Genomic DNA, 20,600 nt, shown 5'->3' with positions numbered 1-20,600 from the left:
TTTATGGGTACAGTGGCTGCGTTTGATGGGCACAGCGGCAGCAATTTATGGGAACAGGTGCAGCAATTGATGGGGCACAGTAGTGGCAATTGATGGGGCACAGTAGTGGCAATTGATGGGGCACAGTAGCTGCGCTTGATGGTACAGTGGCAGCAATTTATGGGTACAGTGGCTGCGTTTGATGGGTACAGTGGCAGCAATTGATGGGGCACAGTGGTGGCAATTGATGCGGCACAGTAGCTGCGCTTGATGGTACAGTGGCTGTGTTTGATAGGCACAGTAGCAGCAATGGATGGCACAGTGGCTGCGCTTGATGGCACAGTGGCAGCAATTAATGGGTACAGTGGCTGCGTTTAATGGGCACAGTGGCTGCAATCTATGTTTATTTTTCAGTTGGTTTGCACCCCCCCAAAAAAAATATTTCAACATTTCCTGTTGAATCCCCAGGATAGGAAGTAAAGGGCGATCTCCCCCAAAAAATTATAAAAATATTAACCTTATAAAGCGTTCAACCCTTCTCTATTTTAATAAGTTTTGGCTTTACATATACCGCACTTTAACTGTTCAGATGGCCTTTTATCCAATCAATGTAGTTGCTGACTTTGGTGTAATACCCATAGCCAGAACCACAACCAATACCCCAAGACACGATACCTGTGGCCACCCACTTGTCCTCGTTTAGAGAGGCGTACGGCCCCCCGCTGTCTCCTTGGCATGAGTCTCTCTGAAGTTTCTTGGCTTCTGGATATCCGGCGCAGAACATGTTCTCTGTGAATTTCTCCCCTTTGATTTTATTTCTTGCAGCCATGTTCCTTTGCTTCTCCTCTAGCTGCTGCTGGCACCTGTCCCGCTGGACCACGGGCAAAGCCACGTATTTCAGCAGATTGGAAATTTTGTGCCTCTCCGTCATCCCGAACCCGCTCACATACCCCACAGTGCCGGCGTCATACAAGGACTCATCGCCGTCTTCGGGGAGGCAGATGGGGGAGGTGTTCTCGTCCATGGTGACGGGATCTTTCAGGCGAATCAGAGCGATGTCGTGGTCGTGGTGGCCGGAGATGTAACTTGGATGCACGTGAACTTCCCGAACCGCCAAGGTGCCGATATCGATTAGCTTGTCCACATCTGTGTCGCCGATGAAAACATGGACGTCGTTGACGTCTGAGTTTTCTTCTTCTTTATTCATCACGTGGGCGGCCGTCATCACCCAATGTTCTCCTATCAGAATGCCACCGCTACGCCCAGTCGTGCGCACTAGCACCTGCCAAGGGAAGTTCCCCAGTTCTGCCGTTTCACCATTGATAATGCGGCCGTGTCCGGTGACGGGATTTGAAGGCTTTCCGCACACTGTGGGCAAAAGAGCTCACGATTAATCAACTGACATCAGAACCTTTCACACCTATAGAACTGTTGGTAGCAATCCGAAGATATGCGAGATCACAATTAGTTAAAGCAAAATTCACCCACATTTAACCCCCGTCCACTGGGGCCCCTTCAGGGGCCCAGATTCAAGAAGCTATTGCGCCCGCGCAACCATAGGTTGCGCGGCGCAATAGCTGTTTTGCTCCCGCGTAGCGAATGCCCCTGATTCAGGAACATCGCTACGCGGACTGCAGCCTAGGATATGACAGACATAAGCCTCCTTATGCCTTCATATCTCAGGCTGCATTCTTGCGTTGGCCGCTAGGGGGCGCGGCCATTGTGATCGGCGTATAGTATGCAAATTGCATACTACCACCGATTCACAAAAGTTGCGCGGGCCCTGCGCACGCAAGGTACGGAGTTTCCGTACGGCGAATTTAGCGCAAGGTTGCTCCTGCTAATAGCAGGGGCAGCCAATGCTAAAGTATAGCCGCCCTTCCCGCTCGTGAAATTTAAATTTCACGTCGTTTACGTAAGTGATTCGTGAATGGTGCTGGACGCCATTCACGTTCACTTAGAAGCAAATGACGTCCTTGCGACGTCATTTGCGGCAATGCACGTCGGGAAAGTTTCCCGACGGAGCATGCGCTGTTCGCTCGGCGCGATAGCGCGCCTAATTTAACTGATTCCCGCCCCCGGCGGGATCATTTACATTAGGCGCCCTTACGCCGGGCTATTTAGCATAGCGCCCGCGCAATTTACGGAGCTACTGCTCCGTGAATCGCGGGCATATCAAAATATTTGCGTGGGCGCAGAACAAAAATCGTTGCCCTTTGCCCACGCAAATATTGCGCGGATCTACCTGAATCTGGCCCAGTGTGTTTGTCAGTATTTTAACCACTTTAGCCCCGGGCCTGTTTTTCAGATTCGGTGTTTACGAGACTAAAACATTTTTTTTTGCTATAAAATTACTTAAAGCGGGAGTTCACCCATTTATTTAATGTTTGCCCTTTTCCCCTTAGCTTCCTGCTCGTTCGGTCTAGGGGAATCGGCTAGTTGTTTTAAAATATGATCCGTACTTACCGTTTTCGAGCTGCATCTTCTTCCGTCGCTTCCGGGTATGGGTCTTCGGGAATGGGCGTTCCTTCTTGATTGACAGTCTTCCGAGAGGCTTCCGACGGTCGCATCCATCGCGTCACTCGTAGCCGAAAGAAGCCGAACGTCGGTGCGGCTCTATACTGCGCCTGCGCACCGACGTTCGGCTTCTTTCGGAAAATCGTGACGCGATGGATGCGACCGTCGGAAGCCTCTCGGAAGACTGTCAATCAAGAAGGAACGCCCATTCCCGCAGCCCATACCCGGAAGCGACGGAGAAGATGCATCTCGTAAACCGTAAGTACGGATCATATTTTAAAACAACTAGCCGATTCCCCTAGACAAAACGAGCAGGAATCTAAGGGGAAAATGTGTAAGGTATGGGTGAACCTCCGCTTTAAAACCCCCAAACATTATATATTTTTTTTCTAACACCCTAGAGAATAAAATGGCAGTCATTGCAATACTTTTTGTCACACCGTATTTGCGCAGCGGTCTTACAAGCGCACTTTTTTTGGAAAAAAATCACTTTTTTAAATTAAAAAAATAAGACAACAATAAATTTGGCCCAATTCTTTTACATATTGTGAAAGACAATGTTACGCCGAGTAAAATGATACCCAACATGTCACGCTTAAAAATTGCGCCCGCTCGTGGCATGGCGTCAAACTTTTACCCTTAAAAATCTCGATAGGCGACGTTTAAAAAATTCTACAGGTTGCATTTTTTGAGTTGCAGAGGAGCTCTAGAGCTATAATTATTGCTCTCGCTCTAACGATCGCGGCGATACCTCACTTGTGTGGTTTGAACACCGTTTTCATATGCGGGCGCTACTCGCGTATGCGTTCGCTTCTGCGTGCGAGCTCGTCGGGACGGGGCGCTTTAAAAAATTTTTTGGGGGGTTTTCGGATTTATTTTTATTTATTTTACAATTTTTAACACTGAAATAAAAAAATAAAAAAATGATCACTTTTATTCCTATTATAAGGAATGTAAACATCCCTTGTAATAGAAAAAAGCGTGACAGGTCCTCTTAAATATGAGATCTGGGGTCAAAAAGACCTCACATCTCATATTTGGGCTTAAATGCAAAAAAATAAAAAATAAATTTGAAACTGTAATTTTTTCAAATGACCAAAAAAAAAAATGTTTTTTGACGACGTTTTGACGTCACTTCCCCCAGCAGAGCTATGGGGGCGGGTGAAGGAGATTTTTCCTTCACTCGCAACCCCACACAGCTACTGAACGGTCCCGATCGCCTCCGCCGCTACCGACGGCTCCGGTAAGCGGCGAAGGGCGCGGGAGAGCGGCGGGAGGGGGGGGCCCTCTCCCGCCACCGATAACGGCGATCTCGCGGCGAATCCGCCGCGAAGACCGCCGTTATCGTGTACAGGACCGCCCACTGAAGAGATGAATATCTCGGTTGTGGCAGCAGCTGCTGCCGTTACCGAGATATTCATCTTTAAAGTGCCGACGTAGAACGACGGTGGGCGGTCGGTAACTAGTTAAGGTCGGTCCAGGGGCGGACTGACAACTCATGGGGCCCCCGGGCAATAGAACGTTATGGGGCCCCCGGACTTACAGATGGCCACCAAGCCAGGAGGCAGTGCAGAGGCAGGGCAGCTAAAATCTCGAGATTTTCACATCAAAACCATGTCGGTTTCGGACATATCAGGGAGAGATGTAAAAAAAAAACACAGATTTTTACCTACTGTCCCTGGTTATACTGAGGCTGGCAACCCTGATGGGGCCCCCTAGTGGCATAGTGTATAAACTATACCCAATTGGGTATAGTTTATACACTATTTTTGTGCGTGTTTGCCAAATTTAAGTGGGCCGGTCTGGATGAAGTCCAGGGCCCAATTTATGTCCCAGTCCAGCCCTGAAGAAGAATGAAGTAGAAAGAAAAAGAAGAGGTAGAAAGAAAAAGAAGTAGAAAGAAGAAGAAGGAAAAAGAAGAAAGAAGAGGAAAGAAGATTAATAAGGGAGAAGAAAAAATAAGAAGAATGAAGAAAATGAAAGAAGAAAAATAAAGAAATGAAAGAAGAGGAAAGAAGGACGACTAGAAAAAAAAAGGAATGACATATAAAAAAAAAACCCTGAAAAGATGAAGGAAGAAGAAAGAAAGAAAGAAAAGGGAGGATGAAGAAGAAAGGGGTAAAATACGGAGAAAGAAGAAGGAAGGAAAAGTTTAAAGAAGAGAAAAGAAGAAGAGAAAAGAAGAAGAGGAAAGAAGAAGAAGAAAAAGGAAGAATGAAGACAAAGAAAGAAGAAGAAAGAAGAAGAAAGGAGGTAAAAGAAAAAAGAAAGTAGAAGAAGACTGAAGAAGGAGAGAGAAGGAGGGAAGCAGCGACTGGTGTTTTCTTTGGGGGGGGGGAGGCAAACAACCACCTGCTGTGTGCCGCTCGGTCCGGCACTTACCCCATCAGTGGCGGCGGGTGGCGGGCAGCGTGGTGCAGCGGCTCCGAGTCCTCTCCTCCATGGCAGCTTCCTGCTTCTCCCCTCCTCCTCCTCCTAGTCATCCAATAGGATCGCCTGTCCTTTCAGCCAATCGGGTGACTGGTGTCAAAACCAGCAGCTTCCTGAGTGGCTGGGAGGAGGATCGGTGTTACAACAGTGAATATTCATTCGCTGCTGTAGCACACCTGAGTTGGCTCGGAGCGCACTCTCTACAACCCGAGCCCACCCTATATTGAAGACTATTAGAGCCTCTGCCTCTTTTCGGTGATTCAAACCCCCTCCCTGCATTGGAATACATGTGCCTGTGTCCTGAAAGGGGCTGGACGGACGAATGGATGCGGGGGGGGGGGGGGGGTGGCGCCTGTGCACCCTTAATGGCTGGGCTGCCCCTGGAGAGAAGTATAAAGAAGAAGATTTCCACTTAAAAAAGATATAAATATTATTGTGAGTTTGCTACATTTGTATCATTTGAACCCATGGTGGTATATCCTGGACCCCCCCCCCCCCCCCCGATCAGTGCAGGGCAGGATTTGTACCCCGTTAATGTACCTGGCACACAGATGGGAATGTGGACTCCTCCATTCACATCCTTCCAGATCCGATCCTCTGTACAGGTGAACTCAGCTGGAGAACATACAAACATTATGGCGTTAGTACAGGTGAGAGGAATTTCTGGGGTCGTCATTATTAGCAAAGATTAGAGCAGCGCCGTCTCATTGACTTGAATTGTAGAAGAGAACTGTAAGGCACAACACTTTGATGATAGGCGGTCACTCGCTTGGCACCCCGTCCATCCAGAAAACGTCTTGCATCCTTCTCAATGCATACAAAGCATTCTGTGATCGGACGAGGGGAGAAGAGAGAAGGCTGAACATTGCCAGCTACCCTCCTCCAATCACAGAGCACCTTGTATTCCTTAATAATACTTTTTTTTTAAATGGAGGGGATGCTGAGTGAGCGCCCCCCCCTTCCTATCCTGGCTGTACAAGATGGGAAGTTGCAGCAGCAGCACCCAGAACGTCGTCGCTTACATGGCATCCATCACAGAATACAACTGAGAATTTCAGCATCAACAGCAGCCAAAACTAAGCTGGCCCAATCTACCTTCTATATTTTTTCTTGGAGTTCCTGCACATTGATAAGCTTATTTCCTACAAGGTTGGTGCCATTACATGTACTGACGAGTTGCACGTTTGGGCGAAACGCGTCAGTGAGCCGGGGAATTTTTTGTGCTTGTTGTCCGGGGGACTAAAGCATTGTTGGGTCATTGGTTTGCGGCTGGTTCTTTTGCTGGGAGATTCATGGGAGGAGCATAAAAGAGTTCCACCTGATCCCAACAGATCCCGAGTGTGTCCTACTGTGGAGATTTCCCTTGACCTCCTGTCCTGGAAACAAAACAGAAAAGGAGAAGGAATTTCTCCAATATAAGGGATATCCCCTCTAGGGGCGTGTCCTTCACAGGTGGATGGGGGCAGTAAAAGCAAGCCACAGCTTTAAAATCAAACTTGTACCAGGACCTGAATTCCCAGAGACCCACACTACTAGCAATGTGCCCAGGATGTAGACCCCATAATGTCCTCTCCACCCAAACCCCTTATATATATATGGCAGGGAAATCTAAATTTATACCAGGACCTGTGTGCCCAAAGACCCACACTACTAGAAATGTGCCCAGGACATAGACCCCATAATGTCCTCTCCACCCAAACCCCGTTATACATTTGGTAGGAATATAAAACCTATACCAGGACCTGAGTGCCCGAAGACCTTGGTGCCCAGGATGAAGACCCCATAATGTCCCGTGCACCCAAACTCCAATACTAATATGGCAGAAAAATGTAACCTATACCAGGACCCGAGTCCCCCAGAGATCCACACTACCAGCATGGTACTCAGGATGTAGACCCAATAATGTCGTTTCCACCCAAACCCCTTTATAAATATGTCAGGAAAATAAAACCTATACCAGGACCTGAGTGCCCAGAGATCCAAACCACAAGCTTGGAGCCCAGGAAGTGAACCCCATAATGTCCTCTCCACTCGAACCCCTTTATAAATACAGAAGGAAAAACAAACATACCAGTCTATGAGTGCACAGAGACCCACACTACTAGCATGTCACTCAGGATGTAGACTCCATAATGTTCCCTCCACTCAAACCCCTTTATAAATTTGGTAGGGATATAAAACCTATACCAGGACCCGAAGACCTTGGTGCCCAGGATGAAGACCCTATAATGTCCCATACACCCAAATCCCAATACTACTATGGCAGGAAAATCAAACCTGTACCAGGACCTGAGAGCCTGGAGACCCACACTACTAGCAATGTGCCCTTAATGTCCTCTCCATCCGAACTCCTTTATAAATATGGCAGAAAAATGAAATCAGGACATAAGTACCCAGAGATTCACACTACTAGCATGGTGCCCAGGATGTAGACCCCATAATGTCCCTTCCACTCAAACCCCTTTAGAAATATGGCAGGAAAATTAAACCTATACCAGGACCTGAGTGCCCAGAGATCCAAACCACAAGCTTGGAGCCCAGGAAGTGGACCCCATAATGTGCTCTCCACCCGACCCCCTTTAGAAATACAGAAGGAAAAACAAACTTATACCGGTTTATGAGTCCCCGGAGACCCACACCACTAGCATGGTGCCCACGTTGTAGACCTCAATATGCCCCCTCCACTCAACCCCCTTTATAAATATGACAGGGACATAAAACCTATACCAGGACATGAGTGCCCAAAGATCCACTCTACTAGCATAGTACCCAGGATGTAGACCCCATAGTAATAATAATAATACATTTTATTTATAGGCGCCTTTCAGAAAACCCAAGGTCACCTTACAAAGATAGCAACAGGGCAACAAAAATAATAATAATACAAAAAAATAAAAAAAAATAATGTCCCCTCCACCCAAACCCCTTTATAAATATGGCAGGAAAATCAAACCTATACCAGGACATGAGTGCCTGGAGACCCACTCTACTATCATGGAGCCCAGGATGTGGACCCCATAATGTCCTCTCCACCCAAACCCTGATACTAATATGGCAGGAATATTAAACCTATACCAGGACCTGAGTGCCCAAAGACCTTGGTGCCCAGGATGTAGACCCCATAATGTCTCCTTCACCCCAACCCCTTTATAAATATAGCAGAAAAATAAAACCACACTAGGACACAAGTGCCCGGAAACCCACACTACTAGCATGGTGCCCAAGATGTAGACCCCATATTGTCCTGTCCACTCAAACCCCTTTATAAATTTGGTAGGAATATAAAACCTATACCAGAACCTGAATGCCCAGAGATCCACACTACTAGCATGGTGCCCAAGATGTAGACCTCACCATAATGTCCTGTCCACCCCAACCCCTTTATAAATTTGGCAGAAAAATAAAACCTATACCAGGACCTGAGTGCCCAAGATATAGACCCCATTATGTCCTCTCCACCTAAACCCCTTTATAAATATGGCAGGAAAATTTCAATTTATACCAGGACCTCAGTGCACGAAGACCCACACTACTAGCATTGTGCCCAAGATGTAGACCCCCATAATGTCCCGTGCACCCAAACTCCAAAACTAGTATGGCAGAAAAATTAAACCTATACCAGGACCTGAGTGCCTGGAGACCCACACTACTAACATGGTGCCCAGGATGTAGACCCCATAATGTCCTCTCCACCCAAACCCCTTTATAAATATGGTAGGAATATAGAACCTATACCAGGACCTGAGTGCCCGAAGACCTTGGTGCCCAGGATGAAGACCCCATAATGTCCCGTGCACCCAAACTCCAAAACTAGTATGACAGAAAAATGAAACCTATACCAGGACCTGAGTGCCTGGAGACCCACACTACTAACATGGTGCCCGGGATGTAGACCCCATAATGTCCTCTCCACCCAAACCCCTTTATAAATACATTGCCCGAAGACTTTGGTGCCCAGGATGTAGACCCCACAATGTCTCCCCTACCTCAACTCCTTTATAAATATGGCAGAAAAATAAAACCCATACTAGGACACGAGTGCCCCGAGAACCACACTACTAGCATGGTCCCCAGTATGTAGACCCCTCCACCCCAACCCCCGTATAACAGAATTGACCATGATGTGCGTACCGCTGTCTCTCTGGGTCACCATCTTGTAGTACGGCTCGTTACAGCTGTAGGTGATGGTGGCGAGGTACGTCGGTGTGTTGGCCTCGGTCAGGAAGGTGTACCGACCATTGCGCAGAACGTCCGGACTCTTACAGCTTACGACTGGAAAAAAACAGAGAGAAGTAATACTGACAGTGATTCGCTGTGACAGGAACACCGAGCGCGCCCAACAATGTCGAGGCCGTAACATATATGTCAGGTGCTGACACCGACCGGTCATAACTTTCACATCCCAGACACCAATTATACACAACAGAAAATTGTATTTCCCTAAATACTATGAAAATAATAACATAAACAAGATAGAAGAATAAACAATATCACTAACCAAGACCCCATTCACACCTTGGAGGGGATCTTCCAGTAACTTTTTCAATGTCTGTATGAATAAATTCCCGACATGTCACTTTATACAGCAACAGTATCATTTCTACCTCAGCAGCGAATTTCAGAGACTTTGTCTAGCCTGAGATGATGTCATCAGGTTGCTGCAGGCAGGAAGAATCATTTCCTCAGTCTCCTCTCCCACAGTGATCAGACTCTACATTATACCTTATGCCTCGTACACACGCTCGGGATTTCCGACAGGAAAAAGTTAGTCGGGAATCCGACAGGAAAAAAAGAGAGAGCAAGTTCTTATTTTTTGGCCAGCGTTTTTTTTTCCGCAGTTTTCTCGTCGGAAATACTGCAAGGGAGCATACACACTACCGGGATTCCCGGCCAAAAGCTCTCATCGCAGTTTTCCCGTTGGGAATCCCGGCCGTGTGTACGAGGCATAAGTAGCAAATCACAAGCAGACAGGTGCGCTCACATGAGAAGCAACGCTAACAACTGAGCTTTACTTGAGCTCACAAATCGGGCTTCATGCAGGGAAGGAGCTCACAAATCGGGCATCATGCAGGGAAGGAGCTCACAAATCGGGCTTCATGCAGGGAAGGAGCTCACAAGACAAAAATAACATAAAGATGTTCCTTTCTAAAGAATCAACCAACTTTTCTTTTCTGAAACAAAGATAATTATTGAAAGTTGAATCAACAGATCAACAGCTGACCTTATATCAGTATTGAATCAACTTCTTTAACATAAAAACATACACTAAGGCTCAGATTCACAAAGCACTTACGCCGACGTATAACACGTTACACAGACGTAAGTGCAAATGTGCGCCGGCGTATGTGTGCAGCAGACCCACGAACCAACATGTACCTAAAAACAGGCTACACCCCACCGACGTAGCTTGCACATGCCGGCGTAGGGTGGGCGCACATATGGGCTGAGCGCATGGTGCCGCTCCCCTTGATTAGCCATGCAAATTCGACGCATGCTCAAAATCATTGTACTTCATTTTTCTCGGCTTGTTGTAGTGTTGTACGTCACCGGCGTTCTTGACGTTCGGAATTTCCGAACAACATTTGTGTGACCGTGTGTATGCAAGACAAGTTTGAGCCAACATCCTTTGGAAAAAATCCACGGTTTTGTTGTTGGAAATTTCCGATTGTGTGCTTTCACACTGAGGTGATGTGCTGGCAGGACATCTTTGGAGTGGTGAAGGAGTGGTGTATACACCGCTCCTCTACTGCTCCTGCCCATTGAAATGAATTGGCAGTGCGGCCGAAACGCTGACAAAGGGCCGTTGCAGAGGCCCTTTGCGGGTGGTTTTAACACTTTTTGGACCGCTAGCAGGGGGTTAAAAGCAACTAATAGCGGCAAAACACCTCCGCACCCCCCCGCTCCCCAGTGTCAAGGCAGCCTAACAGCTTCAACTCTTCTGGGAAGGCTGTCCACAAGGTTTAGGAGTGTGTCTATGGGAATGTTTGAACGTTCTTCCAGAAACGCGATTTTGAGGTCAGGCACTGATGTTAGACAAGAAGGCCTGGCTCGCAGTCTCCGCTCTAATTCACCCCAAAGGTGTTCTATCGGGTTGAGGTCAGAACCCTACGGACTAAGACTGGGATGCCATTGAAGTTCATGTGCGTGTAAGGCAGTGTTTCTCAATTCCAGTCCTCAGGCCCCCCCAACAGGTCAGGTTTTCAGGATTTCCCTCCGATGAAAAGGCTGTGGTGATTACTAAGGCAGTGAAACTGATCAAATCACCTGTGCAAAATAATGGAAATCCTGAAAACCTGACCTGTTGGGGGGGCCTGAGGACTGGAATTGAGAAACACTGGTGTAAGGGCATGCATCCCAATACTTTGACAATATAGTGTATATGTGACACCAGTTCCACTTTACTTTACAACTTTGTGCATTTTTTCCATTTGTGATGACATACGTTCATGTCATAGGCACACCTGCCCTGGGCAAATGAGAACCTTGCCACAGGCGGTGGCCTCTTGATGCACCAGGGAGAGGAGGTTTTGCAGCACTCTGCAGGACTGTCTTGGTAGTTAAGCATAGTCCCAGGGTCCAGCAGGTCCAAGCTGTGTCCCAGAGTGCAATGCACGAACACTTGTTGCCAATTTTTAGCATCCTTTTACATGCTTCTTCTTGTGTTTTGCAGCAAAATGAATTAAACGCATGTCAACACACATCTACGTTTTAAAAAGGTGTGAACAGGGCCCAAAGCTATCACCGACAACAACAGCACCATAAACCGGTAGTCGTACTTTGACATCGGGGCATCGGACGGTGCCAGGTCCCATCCTTCTGACAGAGGGAGGTGAAGGTCTTCAGTTCCTTGTCGTTCTGCAGGAGAAGGAGACAGAAAAGTACGATAAAGCTAAAGCCACGGATGTCTTCTTGGTTAAAGGCAAAGCTCAATGGCAAAAGCTCACTCAAACTAATGTTCCTCCCCCTGAGTTTTAGCACTCGGTCCAGTTTCATTTCCTTCCCACGTTTAGAAATCAGGCAGCATGGGAAGGCCTTGTTCCTACATATTTGGTGGAACTCCCCAAAAGTTTGCAGATTTTGGGTTTAAGTGTAGAAATTTTACATACTCATTGACGGGTGCAAATCTTAAAAAAGACCCAACAACGAGCTCTGTTGGGCCAACCAATTGTAGAGTTTGCCAACCAGTTCAAGAGTTTGGCCAACCAATTCTAGAGTTTGGCCAACCAATTCTAGAGTTTGCCAACCAGTTCAAGAGTTTGGCTAACCAATTCTAGAGTTTGGCCAACCAGTTCTAGAGTTTTCCAACCAAACTCTCTTGGCAACAACTCACTCAAACTAATGTTCTTCCCCCTGAGTTTTAGAACTCAGTCCACTTTCATTTCCTTCCCAAGTTTAGAAATCAGGCACCACGGGAAGGCTCGTTCCCCCATATTTGGTGGGAATGACCAAAACTTTGACGATTTTCGATTTGAGTGTACAATTTTATATACTCATTGAAGGGTGCAAATCTTAAAAAAGACCCAACAACAAGCTCTGTTGGGCCAACAAATTCTAGAGTTTGGCCAACCAATTCGAAAGTTTGGCCAACCAATTCTAGAGTTTGGCCAACCAATTCTAGAGTTTGGCCAACCAATTCTAGAGTTTGGCCAACCAATTCTAGAGTTTGGCCAACCAATTCTAGAGTTTGCCAACCAATTCTAGAATTTGCCAACCAATTCTAGAGTTTGGCCAACCAATTCTAGAGTTTGGCCAACCAATTCTAGAGTTTGGCCAACCAAACTCTCTTGGCAACAACTCACTCAAACTAACGTTCTTCCCCCTGAGTTTTAGCACTCGTTCCAGTTTCATTTCCTTCTCAAATTTAGAAATCAGGCACCACAGGAAGGCTCGTTCCTCCATATTTGGTGGGACTGACCAAAACTTTGCAGATTTTGAATTTGAGTATACAATTTTATATACTCATTGAAGGGTGCAAATCTTAAAAAAGATCCAACAACAAGCTCTGTTGGGCCAACCAATTCTAGAGGCTCTAAGACATGTATGGAGATTGATCTCTTTTGTGTTCATTGCAGTAGCCCAATCCTGGAAGCCTCCCAACATCTCATTTGATCTGGTTAAGACCAAACTCTTACCCAAAGACCCCTTGCTCCTCATCGTCCGGCCAGTGGGACCCTCAGTTGCTGCCATGGTCCCCCAATGCTACCCCTCCTTATAAAGACTGGTCTTTGATATGTCCCCTACTCGCCAGGAGATCCATCTTGAAAAATTGGATATCCAACGTTCCCCCCAAAAATGTTACAAGTCAAAAGAGACCTCCTGCTGCTACTTTTTAAGGACAGACTCAACACAAACTTCTCGCACGATACTGCCAAAACACATTTCTGCTACAGATGGCAAGTTTATATGGTCTCTACGCTTACTCCGGCTGACCTGGCGAATTTCGAACAGTTTTCATTCCCATACTACGGGCCTCTCCCAACACCTCCAGCAATACCGCGCTCTCCTTCTGAAAGACCCACCACCGATGGAACCCAATTTTCAACAGAACACAAAGCATCCTTTAAGAACAACTCTCGACCATCGGCCTCAATCCCTCCCACCAACACAATGACAGAGAGCGCCACTCCTTGTACCTCAGTCACAACTCTACTCTACATACTACTTTATGTGGGCACTAAGCAATCGTCACTTCTCTTACTATACAGGTTATGGCCAAATTTTTGTGACCACCTGACCATTACATCTTTGTTAGACATCCCATTCCAAAAAAAAAACGATGGCCATTAATATGGAGTTGCTCCCCACAGTGGCTTTACCAGCCTCCAATCTTCTGGGAAGGCTTCCACAATATTTTGGAGGGTGTGTTTAGGAATCTGTGCCCAATTGGTTGGTTGGTTGGGTACTGATGTTGGATGAGAAAACTTAGCTCGCCATTGGAGTTTCAATTCATCTCTAAAGTGTTCTGTAGGGATGAGGTCAGGGCTCTGTGCAGGACACTTGAGTCCCTCCACACCAAACTGGTCAAACCATGCTATCAAATCCTCCATTTTTCTAGGAAGGCTTTCCACAAAATTTTGGAGGGTATCTGTGGGAATTTGTGCCAATTTGTGAGGTCAGGTACTGATTTTGGATGAGAAAACCTGGCTCACAGTTGACGTTCCAATTCATCGCAAATGTATTCAGTAGGGTTGAGGTCAGGGCTCCGTTAAGGCCACTCAAGTTCCTCCACACCAAATTGGTCAAACCATGTCTTCATGGGGTAAATCCGGCTCCTACCTTTTCCGAATGTACAGAGATCACTGACTCTGTCCATTCACATAACTAAAACATTGTAATCTGTAATTATAATGTTTCAGTTTATGAATGGGGAGGAGCTGCTGTCTTCTCTCCATTCATTTTCAGTGCAGCAGAGGCTGCTGAGAAAGGGACTGGGAAATTTGTGTCCTTAGTCCCTTTCCCTGTCTTAAAGGGGAGATGTCAGAGGTCTGTTAAGACCCCTGATATCTCACCAAAGCCCCCCCAACTGATAAAAAAATAAAGAAAGAATTGCAATAAATAATAATAAAAAAAAATTGTAAAAAATAATAAAAAAATAAATAAAAAACACACTGACACTGTCCACCCCCCCCCCTTTAAAAAAAGAAATTGTAAAAAACAAAATTGTAAAAAAGAAATAAAAAAACTACTAACACATGTGCCACATGTGAGATTAAAAAAAAAAAGTATCAGTAATTGGTATTGGCGAATACTTGAAGAAAAGTATCAGTACCTGTACTCGGTCTTAAAAAAGTGGTATCGGGACAACCCGAGTTAGAACGACTTAACACTATTAGATGGAGTAGACCTTGGCCTAGATTCACGTACGGCCAATCTACGTTGCGTGGGCGTAGCGTACCGTATTTACGCTACGCCGCCGCAACTTAGAGAGGCAAGTGCTGTATTCACAAAGCACTTGCCTCCTAAGTTACGGCGGCATAGTGTAAATAGGCAGGTGTAAGCACGCGTAATTCAAAGTAGGCTGCAGGGGGCGTGTTGTATTTAAATGAGGCTTGACCCCATGTAGATGCATGGTATTTACGCCCAAAGATACGTCGGCTCAATGCCTGTGACGTGAACGTAATTTACGCACAGCCCTATTCGCGTACGACTTGCGCAAACGACGTAAAAAGATACGCTTGTTCCGACGTCCATACTTTGCATGGGCTGCGCCACCTAGAGACCAGCTTTATCTTTACGCCGGCGTATGTCTTACGTAAACGGCGTAACTAATTGCGACGGGCGTACGTACGTTCGTGAATCGGCGTATCTTGCTCATTTACATATTCAACGCGGAAATCAAGGAAGCGCCACCTAGCGGCCAGCGTAATTATTGCAACCCAAGATACGATGGCATAGGAGACTTACGCCGCTCGTATCTTGGCCAAATCTATGCGTAACTGATTCTATGAATCAGGCGCATAGATATGACAGCGACCATTCGGACTTACGACGGCGTCGTAAGTCTTTGTGAATCTGGGCCCTTGTCATTACAACTTCCATGTTGGAGTTATCCAGTGCATGCCGTGAAATCCCAACACAATCCCCGACCAGACAGATCTCCAGGACGTTTCCATTCCCAATGGTTATACTGACCTCCATCAGCTGATATCCTGTTTTGCACGACACCACGATGTAATCTCTCATCTGATACTCCCTCTGCACAGGACTGATTGTGGAAAATGTATCCCGGGTGAAGGGCGTTGGACATTTGACAGCTGTAGGGCAAGAAGTGAGATTTTAGTTATCGGAGCCGCATTGCTATAGGTTACAAAGGATATTTTCTTAACATTTACCTTTTTTGGGGAATCAGACAATCAGACTTGGGGCTACTTAAAGAGGAGCTCCAGGCTTCCCCCCCCCCCAAAAAAAAATTAAAGTTAGCAGCTACAAATACGGTAGCTGCTGCCTTTTAATACCGTGTTTCCCCAAAAATAAACCCGGGTCTTATATTAATTTTGGCAACAAAAGACACAGTAGGGCTTATTTTCGGGGCAGGGCTTATATTTCAGCCCTCTTGGAAAATAATGTTAGGTCTTTTTTTCGGGGGGAATGTCTTATTTATGGGGAAACACGGTATAAGTGTCATGGATATGCAATAAAGTCTGGCAGCTTACCTGATCTCCATGTGTTCATTAGAGGCCTGACCCTCCTTCTGACTGTCTTTTATCACCTTCCTCCCTGTATGGCTCCACCCTAGGCCATCCCAGGAAGCCTATATTAACCACTGCACTGCTAGTCTGCTTTGATGTTCAACAGTGTTGTCAGCTTTAGTTCCTGTCTGCAGTGTGCTACGATTATCTTCCTGTGTACCGTTTTTGGCTCATCCCTGACTGTTTGCCTGTGATCCTGACCTTTTGCCTGTCCCTCGGTTACCCTTGTCTGCCTGTTGCCCTGACCTTGGCTTACCCATCACTACTGCTTGTCCTGCTTGCTGCGTCCCCTCTCTCCCTCCGGAGCGTGACCTAGGGGATCCCAGGGGTCGTGACCTGGATTCAGCTGCGGTGAAGGCCATCCTCACCACTAGAGGCTCTGGTGAACACAAAGCTGGGTCTTAGACTCCATGCCCTGGGCGATCTTGGGTTCACGCTTCCTCTCTATTTGCAGCAGTTGACCATAGGGTTCACTACCCTGTGGTGCATCCCTGATCCAAATGGGGGGGGGGGAACTTGTATGTGACACATACCTGTCCATGGATCCAGTGATGACCATTAATTCTTAAACCCGGCATAGCAAGTAAGAGAAACAAGAAGTGAAACCTCCTACTGTGCTGTGTGTCATGAATGATCCTTGTGACGGTATCGGTATGATATCCCCGTCAAGTATTCCCTCCTCTCCATACAAGAACATCACAGGATCCTCCACACATGAGTCAAGACTGAATGCTGGAACCAAGACTGATTTATTGGCAGCTTGCTGCTGGTTATAAATACAGTTTTACAAGCTAAATCCTTAATCAAGGAACAATGGGAGCTCCACCCCCTTTTCACCCACTCTGGAGTTTCTCATACAGAATATAGCCAGACAATTCGGAGCCGACCTGAGACACCTTTTCTTTAAATAATGACATCAGGGAAGTTAATTACAAGGTGTACAGAACACATTAGCTGGGCAGCCTGGCACCGCATAATGAAGCAATCAGAATACATAACATGAGTCACCTCTAATCACAGTAAACAGGTTTAACATCCCTTTGAAATAAGGAGCTAGCTGCAGACGGGTCATTAACATGTCAATAGCTTGTAACACATGAATCCATTTTACCTCTAACCCACAATTTAACCAAGCAGGGAGATTTACACTGACATATCCTTCACAATGGCCCCCCCTTTTTCTCCCTGCTCCGGCAAACCCGGTTGGACCTTCCCTGGTCCAGTAGGGTTGACGGGTTCAGAGCTTTTAGTCCGAGGTTAACTCCGTTTGGCGTGACTGACCTCCAATGGTAACTGCTTCCGACTCAGGTATGCCACCGGGTCGTCAGATCACACGCCGGTCAGTCCCCAAGTCTTTGTGCGATCTGCAGAGTCACCAGAAGTCAGTGTGAAGACGGCGAATGGGTCTGTGCGCCGCCGTCTAGGTGTCCCGCTATGGGAGGGGCAGGTTATGGCTCTGAAGTGACAATCACAGGAGATTCATAAAAAGGAAAAGTTATATTTGTTGAAATGCTGTAGCACTGGTGCTCAGAGTCCGGGGGGGGGGGGGGGAATCAGAGCCCCATAAGGTCAGCCACCCCCTGCTCCCTCCGCAGCCGCCGGTTCTCCTCTTGGAGCTTCTCCAGCTCCATCTCCAGTTCATGGAGCCTGGGGGGGTCAGCCTGCTGTGACCTCAGGTGGTTGTTCTCCTCCTCCATGCGGCTTATGCACTCCTCCAGCTCCATGTATTCACGGATCAGCTCCTGCTTGCTCATGTCCTGCAGGCTTTCCACGTGGTCCTTCATCATCAGGAACTGGGTGGTGGTGTAAGGGGCCACCGGTGGGCCCTTGGCGAACATCTCGGCCCGCATCTGGGGCGCCCGCTGCGATTCCATCTCCTCCAGTCGCTTTTTCTCCTCCCAGGTCCACTTGTTATATGACTTCCAGGACCTCTTCTTCTTGGAGGGTAGCTGGCGGTGCCTCTTTCTGCCCAGCTCCCTCCAGGGCCCCTCCGGCTCATGGCTGTCGCCCATGACCAGCTGACAATGGTGTTCCCTGTTGTCCGTAATAACAGATTGTACCATGAGGGCTTCGTAAGGGGTGCCCAATGGTTCTTCCTGACCCAGCTCCTGGGGATCCCAAGCCGAGTCTACACAATGGGCTGCTGCTGGTGGGCGGTACCCAGGTTGAGACCAATTTGACCTGGTGTTGTCATTCATGGGGCAATTCTGCTTGAAGTGACCCAACTGTTTGCACCGGAAGCAGCGTTGTTCGTTGTCCTCCTGGCGTGGGTAGCGAGGGCTAGATGTCATCGGTCTGTTAGGCGGTTGGTATCTAGTGGCTGGTGGGTGTGAGGGCGCCGTTGGTCGTGGAGGTTGTACCCGTGGTGTGACCTGGTTTGTCTTGCGAGTATCCGCATATTCATCCGCCAACTTCGCGGCCTCTGGTAGAGTCATGGGCCTGCGATCTCTCACCCAATCTTTGACGTCCGTCTGGATGTGATTGTAAAATTGCTCCAGGAGCATTAGTTGCAAAATGTCCTCTGCGGTGGTGGCCTGGCTGCTGTTAACCCAGTTAGAGGCCGACAGGGACAACTGGCATGCCCATTCCGCGTAAGAGTCTTTCGTGGTTTTGCGTGAGTCCCTGAACTTCTGTCGGTGGGACTCTGGGGTTACTGCATAACGAGCCAGGAGCGCTTCTTTAACCCTGGCGTAGCTATGGATATCCTGATCTGGCACGGTCCGGAAAGCATCAGAAGCTTTGCCTGACAGTTTGCCTGACAATATTGCAACCCAGTCTCCTCTAGCTATTCGGTGCAGGTTACATTGTCGCTCAAAATCCGCCAGGTAGTTATCAATCTCACAGTCCTTTTCATCAAAAGCTTTAAAAGCGCTAAACGGAATCTTCCTTGCGTCTGCTGTGCTGTACTCACTGTTTGGAGAATGTGCGGCTGCTTGTTGGACTGCTGCCAGTTTTAACTGTAGCTCTGCGTCTCTTATTTGTTTATCCTTCTGTAGTTCTGCGTCTCTTATGTGTTTATCCTCCTTCGCTAACAGGTCCATCACTTTCAGCACCACATCCGGCGTTGGGTTCGGGCCGAACCACGCTAGCTTCTCTCTCATTAGCTTGTTGGCTGGTGATTCCTCCTCCTGAATCACTGGTGTCTCCATCTCTTGTACTGCTGGCGTTGCTGCAATCACGTTCTCCTGGTCTAGCTCCATTAATTCTGCTATGATGACCCGCTTGGTTTTGTTGCTAGCAATCCTTCCACGAACTTCCAGTAGTTCTTTCAGTGTATTTCTTTTAAGCAGGGTGTAGCAGCCTTCCATTCACTGTTCCCAGTGTCTGCTTGGAGTCCTGGTGTAAGGGAGAGTAGAAGGGAAGATCCCGCTGCTGCCAACCAATTGTGACGGTATCGGTATGATATCCCCGTCAAGCATTCCCTCCTCTCCATACAAGAACATCACAGGATCCTCCACACATGAGTCAAGACTGAATGCTGGAACCAAGACTGATTTATTGGCAGCTTGCTGCTGGTTATAAATACAGTTTTACAAGCTAAATCCTTAATCAAGGAACAATGGGAGCTCCACCCCCTTTTCACCCACTCTGGAGTTTCTCATACAGAATATAGCCAGACAATTCGAAGCCGACCTGAGACACATTTTCTTTAAATAATGACATCAGGGAAGTTAATTAAAAGGTGTACAGAACACATTAGCTGGGCAGCCTGGCACCGCATAATGAAGCAATCAGAATACATAACATGAGTCACCTCTAATCACAGTAAACAGGATTAACATCCCTTTGAAATAAGGAGCTAGCTGCAGACGGGTCATTAACATGTCAATAGCTTGTAACACATGAATCCATTTTACCTCTAACCCACAATTTAACCAAGCAGGGAGATTTACACTGACATATCCTTCACAATCCTGTAGTCTTTTGGGACCTGTGATGTGTCCCAGAAGACTGCAGGTGAAGGACATCATATGACATCCTACTGGCGGGAAGTGGTTAAATCAAGTGCTCTTTGTTTTTGGTATTTCTTTTATTTTTATTGATGTTCCTTTTTGTAAGCAGGGGTTAATATCCTTTTTCTAGCAAGGCCCCTCCCCAGGGTGGGTGAAGTTAGTCAGCTCTATATATTATGGGGCAGGAGGAGCCTAGGGCAGAGGGTTATGGGAAAAGACTACCCCAGGCAGGGGAGGACTGACCATTCGGGCACGGGCCAAGGGCCCCATGCCAATAGGGGGCCTCATCAGGGTGGCCAGCCTCAGTAAAACCAGGGACAGTGTGTTAAACTCTGTGTTTTTTTACATCTGTCCCTGAAACATCCCTTGCCAACATCATTTTGCTGTCAAAATCACGAGGCTATAGCTGCTCCGCCTCTGTACATCCTCCTCAGCCAATGGGAACACAGTTTACATGCCCCTTTCCCTCCCGTGGCTTATTTGATTTCAGAGCAGGAGGTTGCCGACAGCTGGAGGAGAGGAGAAAGGGAGG

At 47.3% G+C, this 20,600-nt stretch overlaps 1 protein-coding gene across 1 annotated transcript in view; it reads right to left on the bottom strand.

Moving 5' to 3' along the window:
* Positions 1–502: 502 nt before the first annotated feature.
* Positions 503–20,600, bottom strand: part of C1R (complement C1r) — a 44,182-nt gene continuing 24,084 nt past the window's right edge. Inside the window, exons 7-11 of the mRNA XM_040361206.1 lie at positions 15,559–15,680; positions 11,703–11,781; positions 9,058–9,198; positions 5,467–5,541; positions 503–1,347 (exon numbers count right to left, since the gene is read on the bottom strand). Of these exons, the coding sequence (XP_040217140.1) occupies positions 557–1,347; positions 5,467–5,541; positions 9,058–9,198; positions 11,703–11,781; positions 15,559–15,680 (1,208 nt within the window). The 3' untranslated portion in view covers positions 503–556. The remainder of the gene's footprint in view (positions 1,348–5,466; positions 5,542–9,057; positions 9,199–11,702; positions 11,782–15,558; positions 15,681–20,600) is intronic.

Source organism: Rana temporaria, chromosome 8 (assembly GCF_905171775.1).
Source record: "Rana temporaria chromosome 8, aRanTem1.1, whole genome shotgun sequence".
Classification (NCBI taxonomy): Eukaryota; Metazoa; Chordata; class Amphibia; order Anura; family Ranidae; genus Rana; species Rana temporaria.
Note: the sequence above shows the minus strand (reverse complement) of the source record. Positions and strands in the feature narration are given on the sequence as shown.